This window comes from Lynx rufus, unplaced genomic scaffold (genome assembly GCF_022079265.1).
Source record: "Lynx rufus isolate CCGP_SWC_20201006 ecotype Redwood Valley unplaced genomic scaffold, mLynRuf1.p SCAF_16, whole genome shotgun sequence".
Lineage (NCBI taxonomy): Eukaryota > Metazoa > Chordata > Mammalia > Carnivora > Felidae > Lynx > Lynx rufus.
The window spans coordinates 4,347,541-4,364,713 of NW_025814830.1; the positions used below are offsets into that span (position 1 = coordinate 4,347,541).

The 17,173-nt window shown below is 59.4% G+C and overlaps 2 protein-coding genes across 2 annotated transcripts in view; both read right to left on the minus strand.

Annotated features, from left to right (window-relative positions):
- The window catches only part of PRR12 (proline rich 12), a 28,722-nt gene extending 17,975 nt beyond the window's left edge, over positions 1-10,747 (minus strand). The window contains 6 exon segments of the mRNA XM_047077635.1: positions 2-185; positions 2,753-3,413; positions 3,959-7,275; positions 7,360-7,521; positions 8,553-8,665; positions 10,205-10,747. Coding sequence (XP_046933591.1) covers positions 2-185; positions 2,753-3,413; positions 3,959-7,275; positions 7,360-7,521; positions 8,553-8,665; positions 10,205-10,290 — 4,523 coding nt within the window. The 5' untranslated portion in view covers positions 10,291-10,747.
- Positions 10,748-11,005: 258 nt separating this feature from the next.
- Positions 11,006-16,986, minus strand: PRRG2 (proline rich and Gla domain 2). The gene is made up of 8 exons (XM_047079183.1): positions 16,909-16,986; positions 16,347-16,451; positions 16,125-16,222; positions 15,776-15,951; positions 15,585-15,624; positions 12,872-13,010; positions 11,882-12,028; positions 11,006-11,563 (listed from the first exon to the last, which is right to left on the minus strand). Exons 3-8 carry the CDS (start codon positions 16,207-16,209, stop codon positions 11,545-11,547), a joined length of 606 nt encoding a protein of 201 aa, XP_046935139.1. The 5' UTR covers positions 16,210-16,222; positions 16,347-16,451; positions 16,909-16,986; the 3' UTR covers positions 11,006-11,544.
- Positions 16,987-17,173: the final 187 nt, after the last annotated feature.

Sequence of the window (17,173 nt, forward strand, 5' to 3'; positions counted from 1 at the left end):
CGGCGGGGGCGGGGGCGGGGCGGGCGGCGAGGGCAAGGGCGGCGGGGCGGGCGGCGAGCTGGGCGCAGGGGCCACCAGCGGGGGCGGCGAGGGCAGGGCCGGCGGTGGGGGTGGCGGCGGCGGTGGCTGCGGCGTCGGGGCGGGGGGCGGCGAGGGCGGGGGCTTCTCCTCCAGCAGCGGGGGCTCTGGGGGCGAGAGGGGCGTCAGGGCGGACTACGCACCCAGGCACCCACCGGCACCGCGAGGCCCCCTCGGCCCTCACCGCGCAGGTCCCTCAAGGCCGCTGTCACTGTCAATCAGTATCAGCCCCTACCCTCCTCTCCAGCGTCCCAACACAGCCAGCCCCCTTCCTGCTGTGCACCCCCACATCCCTCCTGATCAACGGGAACTGTTCTCCACCGAGCACCCTAACACCCATCTCTGCTGCAAATCCCGCTCACCTCCACTTCTGATTCTTCTGCTCTTGCCCTTCCTCCTAATCAGGGCTCCTGAGGCTGCTTACCTGTCGCCTGTCCCCTCCCCGACTTTCCTTGTTATTTTTTTTCCAGATTTTATTTTTATGTAATCTCTACACCCAAGATGGGACTGGAACCCACAACCCTGAGATCAAGAGTCTCCTGCTCCACAGACCGAGCCAGTCAGGTGCCCTTCCCCTCCTGGACTTCTTTTTATTTTTTAATGATTTTTAATTTATTTTTGAGAGAGAGAGAGAGAGCGCGAGCGCGCGGGTGACTAGGGGAGGGGCAGAGAGAGGGAGACACAGAATGCCAAGCAGGCTCCGGGCTCTGAGCTGTCAGCACAGAGCCCAATGCAGGGCCTCGAACTCATGAGCTGTGAGATCATGACCTGAGCCGAAGTTGGACGCTTAATGGACTGAGCCACCCAGGCGCCCCGCTCTGGGACTTTTAACACCCACCTCTGCCTGAGGAGGCCAAAGGAAGACTATTCCCTTAACTTCTCTCTCCAGTGTCCTAATAACCCTTCCCACCCAAATGTGGTGCTCTGTCCCCACCCCTCTTCCCAGTCTCTAAATACTCTCCCCTTCTGTCCCTTGTATTGTAGCATTACTCAATGTCCCCCCCCCCGCCCCCACTCCCCATTAAAACCAGTCCTCTGTGGGGACGCGTGGGTGGCTCAGTCAGTTAAGTATCTGACTCCTGATTTCCGCTCAGGTCACGATCTCACAGTTCATGGGATCGAGCCTTGCACCGGGCTCTGCGCTGACGCTGCAGAGCCTGCTGGATTCTCTCTCCTTCTCTCTCTCTGCCCCCACACCTTTGCTTGCGTGCACATACACTCTAAACACATAAACATTAAAAAACAAAAAATCAGTCCTCTCTTGTCTCACCACAGACCCTTCCTCATCCTTCAACGGTCTCCAACCCCAGTCCATCTCCCCCTTGCCCTCACCCCAAGTCCCTCCAAAGCTCCTTGCCCTGCCCTGACGTGGCTCCTAGTTCCCAAATGCCATTCACCAGCCCTTGCACCTCTTCTCTTGTTCCAGAACGTCCCTTCCAATGCCAACAGTTCAACTCCCCCAAAGCCCTTCTGCTAGGTCAAAGTCCCTCCAGGAGACCCCCTTCCCAGCTCCAGAGGACCTTCTGAGCCCCTGAAACCCATTTCCCACGCCTCATGCCCATTTGAGTCCAGAAACACCGCTCTGTTGCCTCAAAGCCCTTGCTGGCTCTCACCTCCCACCTCCCACCTTCCGTCCCAATTCCCCAAGCATTCGCTCTGCACCTCTTCCTCATTTCCTGCTCAGGGGGTCTTGTCCTCCTCCCCCACAAGCTCTCCCTGCCCTTCCCTCAGACTGCTCTCTACTCTCAAGATCATTAATGCCCTCTACTTCCCACTGAACTCTCCAAGGGCTTTTCTAACGGCCCCCTCTACTGCCTTAAAATCCCTCCTGATGCCTAAAACTGCTTCCTCTCAAGCCGTGTCCTGAGCTATGAGCCTTCCAAGGTTCTTGAACCCCAATACTCGTTCCCATTTCAGCAAACCCTGACACTCTGTTTGTTCAGAAGCCCCCGGCATTTCTTCTCACCTCTGCCCTTCAGCCGCCCTTCAGCCTCACTCTCCATTTCCCACTCTTCTGCAACCCCCTAGAAGTGCTCTCCCTTCCCTAGGACACCTCTGAGCCCTCAAACCCTCATTAACTGCCCCCGCTGCCTTCCTCCAAATCAATGCCTTCATTCCCTCTCCAGTGAAGCACCTTAAAATTTGCCCAAAGCCTCTCTCAGGACAGAATACTATCCAGACCCTGCCACACCCCCAGCCTTTCCCTCCTGCGCCCCCCCCCATGAGACCCAACTAGTCAATGTTCCAGTCTCTTTCAACTACCCTCCCCAAGTCGCTCCCTACCCCCAGATACCTTTCTGTCCTTTGCCATACATCTCTAAATCCCAGCTCCTTCTCAGATCCCATATCCTCGCCAGTTTTAAATGCTCTCTCAGTACCCTGTCACCCACCTGTCCCTATCACTTATAACCTGCCCCATTTCCCACATTCTCCAGTGCCCACCTTGGGGCCCTTTAGCCCACTTAGCATCTGTGGGCAAATTAGAAAATGCTACCTTTCTTACTAAAAACACCTGTTTGCCCTCAATTAACAAGTTACTTTCATAAACAAGAGAATCTACTTCATCTACGTGAACAATGTCCCTTACACAGTGCACAACCTGCACAACTGTACCCTGTGACCTGAACAACAGGAAAGCCCCTTCCCGCCCCCAAACCATCATCCCCGAGCTCACCGGGTGTGCCATTGCTGCTAGGGAGCCCCGGGAGTGGGGGAGGCCCTGGCACTGAAGCCTCAGTTGCCAAGGAGGGCACATCTGGGGTGGAAGTGTCCTTAGGCCCAGCGAGGGGTGGGTCATCAAGAGCGGAGATGGCTGAGGAGATGCTCTCCTGCAGGTCCCGGTTCTTGGCCACAGAGTCTTCTTCGTCCGAGGAGAAGGAGGGCAGCGTCTCCAGGTTGCGCTTCAGCTCCTCGTCCAGCCGTTTGCAGGGCGAAGGGCAGCCCAGCCCTAGCCCCTCGCTCTCGGCCGCCTCCAGTGCGCCCCCCAGCCCGAAGGCGCCGGCAGGCGGGGGGTGTGGCACAGTGGGGGCGGCAGGGGGCTGGGGCTGCAGGCCCCGGGCCGGCACAGAGGGCGGCACGCTCTTGGGGGGGCTGAGTGGGGGCGTCAGGCCGGCCTGATAGAGTGGCGGATGACGCTTGCCTGACTTGAGGAAGTCCAGGAAGGAGGCCATGAAGCCGGACTTCATCTCTGGCTGCTTTTCTTCCACCTCCTTGATCTTGGCCTCAATCTTCTCCCGAGTCAGGCTGGAGTCCAGGCTGTTGTGGTCAGCGCCGGATACAGCGTCGCCTGACGAGGCTCCCAGACCCTCACCGGCCTTGGGCACAGACAGCTTGATCTAGATATTGGGGCGATGGGGAGTCAGGACCCACGGATCTGGGGCCCCAAGTCCCCTCCCCCATCAGAAGCAGGAGCGCAGGCCCCCAACCCTCACTTAAGACCCAGGTCAAATTCCCACTTTCAGCCTGTAGAACTCTAGAATTCAAGCCCACAGACCCCTTCTGATTCCAGAACAGGACTGGAGTTCCTCCCTCGATGCTCCCTGATCCTCCTTTGCTTACAGCCCAGGAATCCAATCTCCAGACCCTCCACCCGCACCCCCAAGACGCAGGAATCTAGGAACCCCCAATCGCTGGTCCTTTAAGACCTAGCACCCAAGAACCTAAGCGCCAATACCCTGTAGCTCCCTCCCTCCAGACCCCAAAGTGTCAATTCTCAGATCCCTCCAACAGTGGAAGCCTGGAATCCCAGCCCAGAGATTCATTTCCTCACAAGTTTCAGGAACATAAACCACAGCCCCCATCACGCCCCAGAACCTCAACCGTGGCCCCAACCCTCTGCTCTCTTGAAAACTTAAGCCATCCAGACCCCAGTCCCCCTCACCTTAAGTGGCTTCAGGGGCTCCAGCCGTGTGCCCCCTACCTCCTCGGCTTTCCTGCCCCGACCACGGCCCCGGCCCCGAGGTTTCTTGGCTCCATCAGTGGGTGTGGAGGCTGAGGCTGGCCCAGCAGTGGTGGGGACCTCCAGCGGGCGGATCCGGGGCCTACCCCGGGGCCGGGGTGGGCCATCACGCTTGGCCTTTGTCGGCTTGCGGCCACGGCGCCTGGGGCCATCGGGGCCTGGGTTGGGTGGACAGAAGTCGATGTCACCCAGGGGTGAAAGGGCCGGGCGGGAACGGCAGCTGGACACCAGGTCGGGCAGGCGCCGAGGGTTGAGGCGGATATCAGCGGGCACATCGGCCTTGTCCTCATCCGCCTCAAACTCGTACTCCTGGGCGTACAACTTCTTGGGCGTCTGGAAGGGCGGGTCGCGGCGCCGTAGCAGGTGGAAGGAGGACGTCTTGAGCAGCTTCTTTGGCTTGGTAGAGCAGAAGATGGGTGAGGTCAAGCCTCCCTTGGGCTCGGAGGCAGGTGGCGGCGGTGGAGGGGGAGGCGGGGGTGGCGGGGCCGCCTGGTGCGGCCCACTCTGGATCAGGCCCAGAGGCTCGGCATTGACCGTGGAGGGCAGCTCAGGCGGTTTGTTGGGGTCCAGGCCCAGGCCCGGCGTCTCAGGCCCAGCTCCAGACGCCCGGCTAGGGCAGTAGGGCCCATAGGGATCATAGGCAGGGGGGCCCGGAGGCGGCCCAGTCCCCGCCTTAGGGTCACCCTCGTCCTCAGGCGGCCCGGCCTTGCCATAGTCGTCTGCCGCCCCTCCGCCGAACATCTCCTCCATGGTGGGGAAGAAGCTGCGCTCCTCGTCTTGGAGCAAGGAGTCAGGAAAACAGATGGACGTGAGTGGCACAAAGCGGGGGGCCTTTGTGCCTTGCGGGCTGGGGCTGCGGTAGGCACCTGAGGGATCCTTGCCCTCGGTATTAGGTGGGCCTACGCCAGTGTCACCAGGCCCTGGGGGTAGTGGCTCCAGGGCCCCAAGCAACTCCTGCATAGCGCCTGGGGGCTCCAGACTCTCCTCGGGTCGCAGGCGGGGGCTGGGGGCACCAGGCTCCAGGCCGTGGCTTCGGAGGTGGGCCTCAAGCTGGAGGGGCATGGGTGGCGGAGGTGGGGGCGGCGGCGGGGGCGCCTGGGGCGCCCCATCACGGGTGGCTGGCTCAAGGAGATGAACACCAACCTTGGGGGCACTGGGAGAGGGGCTGGGGGCGTGGCTAAGGACAGAAGGGAGCAGTTGTGGTGGGGGAGGCGGAGGCAGCACCAGTGGGAGGTCAGGGCCCCCGGCCTCCAGGAGGAGGCCGTGGGGTGTGGGCTGGGCAGGCTGAGCCGTGGGAGGTGGGGGCGGCGGGCTCTTTTGGAGAAAGGCCCCCAGCTCCTTGGCACCTGCCCCATAGTGGACCACTGAGGTGGCCAGCCCCTCGGGTGTCTCGCCACCTCGTTCCGGCCCTTTCTTCTTCTCCTTCAGCCTCCCCAGGCCCAGCTCCAGGGCTGCTGTGGCACCCTCGTCGAGGCTGGCACTCGTCCGGATGACACTCTGCAGGTGATACCTCTGGGGGTCTTCCTTGGCCAGCTCGTAGGGTGTGCCCGGTGGACCCCCGGCCCCACCACTACCCCCAAGTCCCTTGGAGGCATCCGCTGCCCCATCTTCACCCACCAAGCCGTCTGCCCCTGAGGTCCGCGGGGGGCTGGGTGCCTGTAGGAGATGCTGGATGAGGAATTCCTCATCTTCCGTGCGCTCGGCAGGAGGCCCGCCGGGGCCAGCCAGCAGCTCCGAGCCATCCCCTTTGCCTTTGTAGCCACCTGCTCCGGCTGCATAGCTGCCGGCTCCCGGAGGCGCCAGGAAAGGGGCCGAGGCCAAGACGGAACTCAGGTATTTGCCAGGGGCTCCCGGAGAGCCGACTCCAGGCGGGCGGCCGGGGGCAGGCGGCGACTGCAGTGGGCGGATGATGTGAGAAGGGCTGGCCTCGCCGCCACCCCCCAGGGAGCTGGGCCCCCAGCCACCTCCGTGACCCGAGAGCGCCGGGGAATGGCCAGTACTGTAGCTGAGCGAGGGGCTGGCTGTAGGCAGCCCCTGGGAATGGGCAGCTGGCCCGGGGTATGGCTCACCCTGAACCCCATACAGCTGCCCCTGCAGCTGATCCGGGGAGTAGCTCTGACACGTGGCTAGGCCAGGAGGCGGGGGGCCACTGGGGGGCTGTGGGGGCCCCCCTGAGTAGCTAGGGCCTTTGCTCAAGTCCTGTGCTTGACCCCCTCCAAACCCTTGCCCGTAGGCCTGGGGTCCTAGAAGCCCTTGGGGCTGTCCAGGGGAATAGGCTTGGCCCCCGGCCCCGCCAGCCCCAGAGGCCTTCCCAGTGGCATAGGCTGCTGCTGGCCCACCCAGACTCTGGCATTTGGGCGTGGCGGTTGAACGGGGCGGGGGGGGCCTGTTGGCAGCACCCGCAGCTGCTCCATAACCGCCTTTGCCTGTCTTGTAACCGGGCGACTGAATGATGGGGCGGTAACCTCCACCGCCACCCGCAGCCCCACCTCCTCCAGCCGCCTCTGGGCCTGCAGCCCGGCCCGATGCTCCAGCCGTGGCTCCGCTGGGCCCAGCCTTGCTAGGCTCGCCAGCACCAGGGGAGGGCTCCCCGCCGCCCAGGGGGCTACAGGCCAGGTTAGCCCTGTGGCCCATGGAGGAGTAGCTGCCTCCACAGCTCAGGTAATGCTGGAGGGCGTGGGCTGGTGGCGGGGGCGGCGGGGGCTGTGCACTTGCCGGCCGCTGGTAGTGCTTGATGACGGTGTCCTGGCGGGGCAGGGCCCGCTCGGGTGGCGGGGGGCCCGGGGCAGCACCCGAGAAGTTGTAGAGCTGTGGGGAAGATTGCTCGGCGGCAGCGGCAGCAGCGGAAGAGGAAGCCAGCAGGTTGAACTGAGTCGGGAGGTGGCGGGGGGGTGGGGGTGGGTCAGGAGGGCCAGGGCGGTAAGGAGGGGTCTGGGCCGGGCCGAGACCAGCAGGCCCCAGGACACCGCCCCCTGCCAGGCGCTCGAAGCCCAGCGAGGATGGCACCGTGGGTGCTTGCGAGGGCTTTAGGTGCAACACATCATGAGGGGACAGGAGCCCGTTAGCTGGGGGACTGAATGGGGGATCTTGAAGGCTGAGGGACGAGGGCACTGGGAAGGGGCGGCTGCCGAAGGAAGCCGGGTGCTGGTAGGCCGACAGGGCAGAGGAGGATGGAAAGGTGCTGGAACCCGGCAGGGCGCCCGAAATGAAGAGCTCCGTGGGGCCTGGCGTGTGCATGGCTAGGGATGACGGAGAAGACCACAGGTCAGGGCGGACCACATGCCAGCCCCACCCTGGCCCTCCTGGGTCGGCGCTGGGCTTACCTGTTTGCCAGGAAGGACTGCGGAACTGGGAGAGGAGAGAGGAGGCAGAGGGGCCAGGCTGGGGGCCCCGGGACTCCAGGGCCGAGATGAGGTTCATGACGGAGGCGTCGGGCCCTGCTGAGCCCGCGTGGTGGAGGCCAGTGTCGAAGAGTCCAGAGAGGCCTGGCCAAGGACAAGGGGGTTAGAGTCAGCAAAGTGGGGTATAAGGCCAAGTTGAAAGGGAAAAGGAAGAGGCCAAAAGCAAATCAGGTCAGGGAAAAGGGTTGGAAAATGTAAAGAGATAGATTCCAAGGGGATAAAGCGGACACAGCCAAGCTGAGGAGACAGGGCAGAGGATGACAAAGGGGAAAAAGGAAAGCAATAAGCAGGATGGAGTGTAGTCCAATCGTAAGGGCAGGGAGCCCAGGAGAGGAAAGGTAAACAAAAGAGTAGAAAAACCCAGAATCAAAGGAAGTGGGCACAACAGGACAGAGTTCTTGGTGGAAGGGGGAGGGAGACACAAAAGGATTTGGGCAATTCTAGCAAGGAAGGGGGAAAGATGGGATGACTGGAGCCACTTAGTAGGAAGAGGGCAGGTCTAAAGGGATTGAGTTCAAGTGGGAGGATCCAGAAAAAAAAACAAAAACCAAAAAAAAAATAAGGAGGAGACAAGGGAAGGAGCCAACCAGGAAAGTTAAGGATCAAATTGGATAATGTAATCTACTTGCAGGTCCACCCAGGAAGAAGGAAACCAATCAGAATCATTAGAGGTAGGACTACAGGGAAAAGAATAAGGTGGTGGGCAGACCCAAGGAAAAAAAGGGAGGTCCAAAGACTTAGAGCCAATCAGAAAGAAAAGGAATCAGGAAGAACGAATTCAGAGCGCCAAGGAGCCAAGAGGATGGGCAAACCTAGAGGGAAAGGATTGGGGTGGGATAGACAGGAGGAAAAGCCTGGAAGAGAAGGTGGGATTTGGGGGCTGAGGGGACGGGGCCAATTGGAGCGAAAGAGGCGGGGCCAGAGACAAGGGTGGACGAATCCAGCGTGAAATTGAGCAGGGACCAGCAGCCTCAGAGGCAACCAATCAGAGGAGAGGCAGCAAGGGGCGGGCCAGGACGCAGGGCACGGCCAATTAGGAGGGGTGGAACTTTCAGCAGCCAACCAGCTGCCTGGGAGGGAGGGCCAGCCCAGGCGGGGCGGGACGGGGGCCGTACCTGCTGGGTGGTGGTTGGTGGCATAGCTTTGCAGTGGGTGGGGGGCCGCGTAGGCCTGGCGGTGTAAGATGTCGGTCTCGGGGTGCGAGGTCCTGGAGCTGCCATAGACCAAGCTGGGGGGAAGGGAGAGATGTTAGGGTGTCCTCTGCAGCTACCCTAGGAGAATGGAACTCAGCAAATCCCCCGGGGTGTGGGGGGAATCTTACAGCTGACTGGGGGTTATCCCTAAGGAACCTTGGGCCCTAAAGGAAAGAAGACCAAGGGAACCGGGGTACCCAATGAAAAGAGCCATGAAACATTCCCCGCTCAAGCCCCAATAAATAGAGCCCAGATAGTCTCACGTTTACAAACAGACATGCACAACGACGAGGCAAACAGAAGAGGGTGAAGAGTCAGAGGGAAGTGCCCCAAGTTGAAAATTCAAAAGGCATGGACTTCCTACCGAGCCCACTATCCCCTGGACGACACAAGGCCCCGGGGCCCACCTGAGGGGTGCACACGGACGCCCACTCTAATGCAGACACGTGGGAACACATGGCCCTGAACCTCATATAGGGTCCCGAGTCAGGAGCAGGAGGTAGATTGTTCCCCAAAAGGCTGGGATGGGGGGTGGGGAGGGGATAGGACTAGGGGAAAGTACCAGGTACAAGTGTGAACATGAACAACGTCCATCCCGCAGGGTTGAGGTTCAAATGCATGGGCCCTTGCAAAGCCAGGTGTGTGTGCAAACGACTATCCAGCTCACCCGTGGGGAAGGAAATATACAGAGCGAGAAGTCCCAAATGGAAAATCCTAACACATGTGGGGTCATGCCCAGCCATGCTGGGAAACCCAGGAGGTGGGGGGGTTGGGGACAGGTGAAGAGTGAAGGCAGGACATAAACAGCAGGAAGGGGGCTGATTCGCAGGTGAGCAGGGTGCCAACTAAGCACCAACAGGGCCCACGCTCACGCACACAACCACACACCAGGGAAATATCTGAATCTTCCCATGCAACGGCCCCAATTCACGGCTGGGACTCAAGAGGTCAAATACTCCGCTCCTCGCCATCCACTAGGATTCTCTGCCTTTGGGGGTGGGGGAGCCCAAGGGGGCGTGTCTCAGATTCCAGGACCCCCCCCTCACACACACAGAACCCCAGCTTGGGAAGGGGGCGGGGCCCCGTGCCCACTCTGCGCGCGGAATTTCGGGGGGGGGGGGCCCGAGTGGCGCGGCCTCGCGCAGTCCCGGAACAATAGGACGGGAGGGGGGGCTCCCCCCAGGTCTGCGTTCTAATTCTCCTTTCCATCCCACCTATGCAAGAGCAGAGCCCGGGATGCAGGGAGGAGGGATCAGCAAGCCGGGAATCCAAGGATGGGGGGAAATCCAGGCCTTGCTTCGCCAGTCCCTCCCACCTTCCCAGGGCCTTTCCGTCCGAAATTGTTTTGCACCCCCATTTTCCCGCTGCATCTCTCCCTTTGCATGCCGGAGCTGGCTTTGGCGGAGTTTGCAATTTGCAAACTGGGGCGGCGGCGTTGTTGCAAACCGAGGAAGGCCGCTCCCTTGCAAGCCGGAGGGGAGTTTGCGATGCACGCTTCGCCAGGCGGGCCAGGCCCGGCCGGGCTGGGCCCCCACCCCTTGGCCCCTTCCTCCAGGCCACCCTCAGCTCCTTACCTAGCTTTCGCTGACCTCTCGTAACTCCATCCCGCCCCGGCGCCGAGCGGGTCCCCGAAGCCGGCGCTGGGGTAGTTCCTGTCCATGAATTGGCCGCGGTGGAAATTGGGGGGAGGGGGAGGGAGGGAGGGAGGGAGGGGGCGCGCGCGCGCTCTCCTCCGCCGCCGCTCCCTCCGCTGCTGCTTTTTTTTTTCCCCTCTCTCTCTCTCTCTCTCTTTTTTTCTTTGCAGCCGCCGAAGGCCCGGGAAGGCCCCGGGCTGGGGAGGGAGGGGGCAGGGGCGGAGGGGCGGGCAAGGGAGGGGGTGCAGCCGCCGAGCCAAGGAGGGGGGAAGGGGGGTTCCCCCTGGAGGGAAAGGGGGGTAGGAGGGACCCCGCTGTCTCCGCCTTTGCCCCGGCGCTTGCAAGAGAGAAGGGAGGGAGCGCGCTCAGGAGGGGGCGTCCCGGGCGGCCCCGGGGTGGGTGCGGGCGCTGGGTGCTCGCTCTCTCGCCGCCGCCGCCGCCGCCTCCTCCTCCTCTGCGCTCACGGTGCAGCCATCTTTGCACAAGGCGGCTGGGGGAGGGGGGAGGGGAAGGGGGGGCGGGCGGCGGGGTGTCTGGCTGCGCTCCGCTTCCTCCCACAATCCCGTGCAAATGCAAAAAAAAAAAAAAAAAAAGAGAGAGAGAGCGAGAGAGAAAGATACAGAGCGGTAGCACGGCCTGGGGGTGTAGGGCGCAGCGTTTGTACAGAAAGCCAACTCCGCCGCGCGCAGACGCACCCGGGAATGCAATTCAGTTTGATTTTTATTTTTTATTTTTTGCGTTCACTTTTTGTCTCTTTTACAAAAGCATTGTAATTTACGAGAGAAGCACAACTCCAGTCTCCCGGTGCAATGCGAGCCTGACCCCAAAGAGCACACTTGCAAATATGCCCCCCACCCTTTCCCTGGATTGCAGAGCGCCCGTGTGCGTGCAAGGAGAGCACACGAAAACATGCGCGTGTGTGTGGCCCGTAGCACTGGAGGGCGATGGCCTTGTCACACCTGCTCACTCACGCGAGTCGGTACACCGGGCCCACGCGCCGGGGTCCGAGTTTCCACGCAAGCCTACCCCGGGGGGCGGGGCTGCCGGGTACCCCCACCGTCAGGAGAGCGTGGGGGCCCGCGAGTAACCCGGGACGAGGGAACACGTTGGCCGGGGATACGCGTGTATCCGTACTTGTTGGAAACACGTGTGCCAGGGTAGGCCTCGGGCCGGACGACCACTACTCCCACCACTCCTCAAGCTCAGCTACGTGGTTTAAGAGGCCTGGGGGCTCTGGAATCCGCTGTGAATCTGGGGAACACCAGCTCTGAAACAGCTCTTCAGCGAGGCCTCCTGAGGCTGCATGGGGAGGGGCACAATGGGGAGTCAAAGACCCGGCTGTTTTTCCCCCCTCAACTAAGACCACTCCGACCCGCCCGCGGGCGTCTCAGCCAATCGCGGACCCTCTGGGTACAAGACCCACCCTCCTGTAAGGCTCCACACCGACAACGCTGGGCCACGCCCCCAGGCAATTGCATAGGACCCCGCCCCCGCGCTCCAAGCCTCGCCCCGGATAATAAGCTCAAAATTCCAAGTCCCGCCCCTGAGCCCACGCCCCTCCTCTCGCAGCATCCTCCCCTCTGAGCCCCACCCCCGGGTAGAAGCCCAGCCCAGTACCTGGTGTAGGGGGGCGGAGGTGCGTCGTGCACCCCAGAGGCCGCCAGCGCCTGCTCGTAGGTGGGGAGACCTGGGGGTGGCGGTGGAGGCAGGGGCGTCGGGGGGCCTACACTGCCCAGGGGACTCAGGGGGTTAATGAGCTCAGCCCTGGGGACAGAAAGTACACTGTTAGCAGGAGAGACCTACAGGATAGAGAGATTTGGGAGGAGGAGGGAAGACCTAGGGACACAGAGACTCTGAGGGTGGAAGGGAGAAAGACCAGAGGAAATGAGGGTCACCTTGAACCTGACCCGCCACACAGAACAGCACCTCAGAATGAGAGGCGGAGGAACACAGGCAGACAGGCATCAACTGCTGAGACATACTCATTCACAGACATACATGTGTTCCAGACACAGGGAGAGTCATGGAGAAAAAAAACAGCCCTGCAGAGAGGTAGGCAGGCACACACTGATACAGACATAACACAGAGATACACCCAGTCACAAATCTCCCAGTGCCCCTCTTATAATAAACTCTTCCTAAAAACCCCCAGACCCACTATACTTCCAAGACTGACACTCAAGCACCTTTTTAGACCCTGCCACTGAGAAACACATGCCTAGACAACTCATAAGGCACACACAAACATGTGTGACAGCCTGTCACCACGGAAACTGACATGCTGCAGACACCCAGAGACCTTACCGCTAACAGCCTCGCCAGACACGATACACACAGAGTGATAGTCACACATAAATACGGTACCATGAAGACACGCAGCAGATACTGAATGAGCTCCTACTGTGTGCCAGCTACTGAGGATATTGTCAGACAGACAGACAGACACGCAACTGGACATACGCAAGCTCACAGACTGACTTTCCATGTGATAGTCTTCTCAGACCTTTCCTCTGGTGCCCACCTGCCCCAATCCTTGACCCGTCTCCTCCTTCCTCTCCTCCCCCTGCTTTCCAGCCCTCAAACCCCTTCTCTCTGAATCCCCCTTACTCTTGGGGACAGGGCTGCTGGCCTCTACCCCGTCGTCGGCAGTGCAGATACCAAAAGGCTCCCAAGCTGGCCAGGACAATGAGCAGGATGCCCGATGTCAGCCCCACAGCTAGGCCTGCTACATCCACACGTCCACGCCCTGCAGTGGGGAAGGGGGGGGGGGTGTGGCACCATGTCAGGGGCTGTCACCCACCTCAACAACCCAATGCCTTCCCACAGAGGGAGGAGTACAGGCCAAGAAGCAAAGCAGAACTGGGGCCACTTCCTAGGTATGTGACTCCAGGCAACTGAACGTACTCATTTCTGTAAGCCTCCATCTGCTGCCCTGTAAAATGGGAATAACTCCTCCCCCACAGGCTGTGAAATTCATTGAGATCAAACACATAAAGGGTCTACGATAACTTCATCCAGGACTGGAAAATATGGCAGCTGTATCCCCGTGGTGACAGAGGCCCCTCCCTGGACACAGTGTGGCTTGAGTCCCTCCTAAACAAAATCCATCTGGGTAGGGAGCTCAGCTGCCCCCACAGTGACCGTTGCCTGATTTAGCAAATAATAATGTATGATACCCTATTAAATACTAATTTTAGATACACAATGAATAATTGTTTTTAGTATAACTATGTCCCATGTAATATTTAGGACACTAGGGGTGCCTGGGTGGCTCGGTCACTTAAACATCTGACTCTTGATTTAGGGTCAGGTCATGATCTCACAGTTCGTCAGTTCAAGTCCCAAATCTGGCTCCACGCTGACAGAGTGTAGCCTGCTTGGAATTCTCTCTCTTCTCTCTGCCCACCCCCCCCCCACACCCCACACACGCTCTCTCTCTCTCAAAATAAATAAATAAACTTAAAAATTGTTGTTAAAAAGGGGTGTCTGGGTGGCTCAGTCGTTTGAGCGTCTGATTTTGGCTCAGATCATGATCTCATGGTTTATGGGTTCAAGCCCCATGTCAGGCTCTGTGCTAACAGCTCAGACCCTGGAGCCTGCTTCAGATTCTGTGTCTCCCTCTCTCTCTGCCCCTCCCCTGCTCACGCTCTGTCTCTCTTTCTCTCAAAAATAAAAAAAATTAAAAAAAATTAAAAAAATTTTTTATTAAAAAAATTTTAAAAAGAACATACTTAGACTAAAAAATTTATTCATGTGCAGTTTTTAATGTTTATTTATTTATTTTGAGAGAGAGAGAAAGCATGAACAGGGGAGGGGTAGAGAGAGAGAGGGACAGAGAGAATCCCAAGCAGGCTCGGAACTGTCAGGGCAGAGCCCGACACGGGACTTGATCGCACAAACTGTGAGATCATGACCTGAGCTGAAATCAAGAGTCCAGTTGGATGTCTTAACCCCTTAACCGACTGAGCAACCCAGGCGTCCCTATTCTTGTGTGTTTAAAATTCAAATTTAACTGATGGGGGTGGAGGTGTCCTGTGTTTTATCTAACAACACTTCCCCTCTGGAACGCAGTCCCTTTACCAACCACGCCACTGAGGGACGAGACCTCAACTCTGAAGGAAGAGGAGAATCCACAGGAAGGCTTCTGAATTTACCGGGCTATGAAAAATCCATTTATCAATGGGGGAATTTAGGGACCTCCCCCCAGCAACAGATCATTGGGTGTCTAGAACTCGGGGGGACCCTTTGCTAGGACCCTAGGCCTTTAGCAATCCAAGGCCATGCTTCTGAGGAGAAACAGGCACACAGGGAGAACTCCAAAGGTCTGTGAGGCCCTCCTCTGTCTTGCTGCTGGGGAGACTTCCTGTAGCACTGGGTGGGGAGCTTTCCTCAAACAGTGAATCCCTGGTGGCTTTTAGCCCCCTTAGCGAAGAGCTGCACCCAGAAGGCAGGCCCTCCAGATTCTGAGATGTTTCAGGTGGATTCAAGAAGCCACTGGGCCTCACTAGGCCAGCAGCGAGGTAGTTACCTCCCCTAGCAACCAGGCTCCAGTGTGAGGACTCCAGCAGACCCAGGGCTTGTTGCTAAGGGGCATCCACCCTAGCAACCAGGCCACGGGGAGGGGTGGGGCATCTGGTACCGGGAGGGGGTTCCTCCCTGGGCAGTGGGCCTTGGGTCCTGAGCCTGGCTAGGTGTGGTTGCTAGGGAGGCCTCCTTAGTAACCAGGCCAAGGCTGGGATGGGCCCGTGGGGGAGGGGAAGCCAGCCAGGTAGTGAGTGCTGCAGGCTTCCTTGGTCCGGCCTGGCCCGGCCTCGTTGCTAAGGAGCAGTCCCCCCTTAGCAACAAGGCTGCAGCCATGGTGGGGCCTTAGAACTCACAGGAAGGGTTGGGGGTGGGCGGACTGGGCAGGTGAGGATGCACAGGCTTCCAATGCCTGGCCTGCCTTGGCCAGGCCCTGTTGCTAGGGAGCAGTCCCCCTAGCAACCAAGCTGCAAAAGGGGCCGGGGCTCTGCACTCCAAAGAGGTTAGCACCTCTGAGCCTGAAGCCTGACAGGCCCCTGGGCTGTCACCCTTCTCTCCACCCGCACTTCCTCCTTCCTAAGGACAGGAGGCCTCCTCCAGATAAGTGTGGTAGGTTCCTCAGGCAGGGGCTCTAGTCTCAAAGGAGGGGACTCTTTTGATAACTACCTCCAGGAACTCAGGGAGCATGGAATTTGCAGGAGGCACATTTGGGGCAGGGGGTGTGGGTTCGGACCTCCACGGGAAGGGGGCTGCCTTAGCTGCACAGAACAAGAGGGGTCCCCCCCACACCCCCACTCACCTCCTTTGCCATTGTAGATGTAGCTCTCCCAAAAGCGCTCCTTGAAGGGGTAAGAATAGAGCAGGTGGAAAGACAGCATATCAGCTGGGAGAGTCCATCCCCCCAACCTGCCCGCGCCCCGACTTCTGAGACCCAGGGTAGAGGGAGTTGGGGGCCAGGACATCCCAGGGCCTGGGGAGAGGGGCTCTCACCGTCAGAGTGTTGTCCTCAAAATACTCCCGTGCCTCCTCCCAGGAACACCGCTCCTCACGACACTCCCGTTCCAGGTTCCCTGGTGTGAGGAGCTCCAGGTCCCAGTGATTGGCTCGTGGAATCCGGCTACGGCTTCTTAGAAAGCTCTGGGCTTCTGGGGAGTCCAGGAAGACTTCTGCACCCAAAGAACATGAAACATAGAAAAATGGGGGGCTCCCGGGGCTGGGGACATGGAAGAATCTCAACCTCAGGGGATGGGGAGCTATGGAGTGCTCAGGGAGGAGGGGACTGGAGGCAAGTGTTCCAGGAGTCTGTGCCTGGACACGGGCTCTTCCCCCAGACACCCACCTGGGTCTTGGTCCCCACTGGGTGAGGTGTCCAAGCAGGTGGTCAATCCCAGGTACAGAAGCAGCAGAGAGGGGGAGCCCCTCATATTTTACGAACACCTGAAACGGGGCATGGTGGAGACATCAGGTGCCTCAGCCCCTGGGGAATGGGGCCAGGTCACCCTGACTGGACTCTATGGTCCACAAATTGTAATGATTTGTAATAATAATAGCAGACACTTACCTAGGCTGTATCCTGGGCCAGGTAGTTCAAGGTAGTTTACCTATATCAACTCCATTTAGTTTTCACAGAAGTGCTGTTCTTATCCCCCTTTTACAGATGAGGAAACTGAGGCACGGAGAGATAAAAGAATTGCCCAAGGTCGTGCGATTTGCAAGATTCAGAAGCAGGATTTGAGTGAAAGCTGTGTGTGCCTCCAGAGACTGGAGCAGGGAGCTTATCTTTTTCTCTACCGGGTCTGCAGCGCCCAGCATGAATTTTGGCACATAGTAGGTGCTCTTAAACATGTCTGTTGGTGATCAAGATTCCTTTCTTCCAGGTAGTTTCCAGCTATACTTGCCTCTCCCTGTGCTCATTACCACATCCACCCACAGAGATCAAAGATTACAGGAGAGACCAGAACAGGAGAGGCAAAGAGTATATTCTTGGGTCCAGGGGGGCAAAGGGAGTGGGGGTCCTGGACCCCTGGGACTGGGGGACCCAAGCTTCTGAGTCCCAGAGGGGCAGAGAACTGGGGGACCAGGGTCTCCAAGCCAGGCTCTGCCTCCAGGGGACATTCACTTACCTGCCCAGACCTGTGAGCGACTGTCCCCTCTTCTTTAATTGGGGCTTCCTGGGCCAGGCCAGCTAAGGCCAGCTGTGAATGGGGGATAGGGGAGAGGGGAGGGGAGTGAAAGGAGGGGTGCCCCTCTCCCTGTAATCAGACGGATCCCGGTTTCTGGCAGAGGGGCGGGGTTTGTGATTACCTGTCCTGGGCGGGACTCAGGTAAGGGACAAAGTATTTAAAGGGACCTTAGGATGAAGGGCCTAAGGTCCAGAGCCTTGTAGGG

Coding starts and splice junctions, on each gene's coding strand:
- PRRG2 (XM_047079183.1), bottom strand. CDS start 16,209: ATGAGGGGCTCCCCCTCTCTGCTGCTTCTGTACCTGGGATTGACCACC. Junction 15,952..16,124: donor CAGTGGGGACCAAGACCCAG/GTGGGTGTCTGG, acceptor CTTTGGGTGCAG/AAGTCTTCCTGGACTCCCCA. Junction 13,011..15,584: donor CATCTACAATGGCAAAGGAG/GTGAGTGGGGGT, acceptor TCCCCACTGCAG/GGCGTGGACGTGTGGATGTA.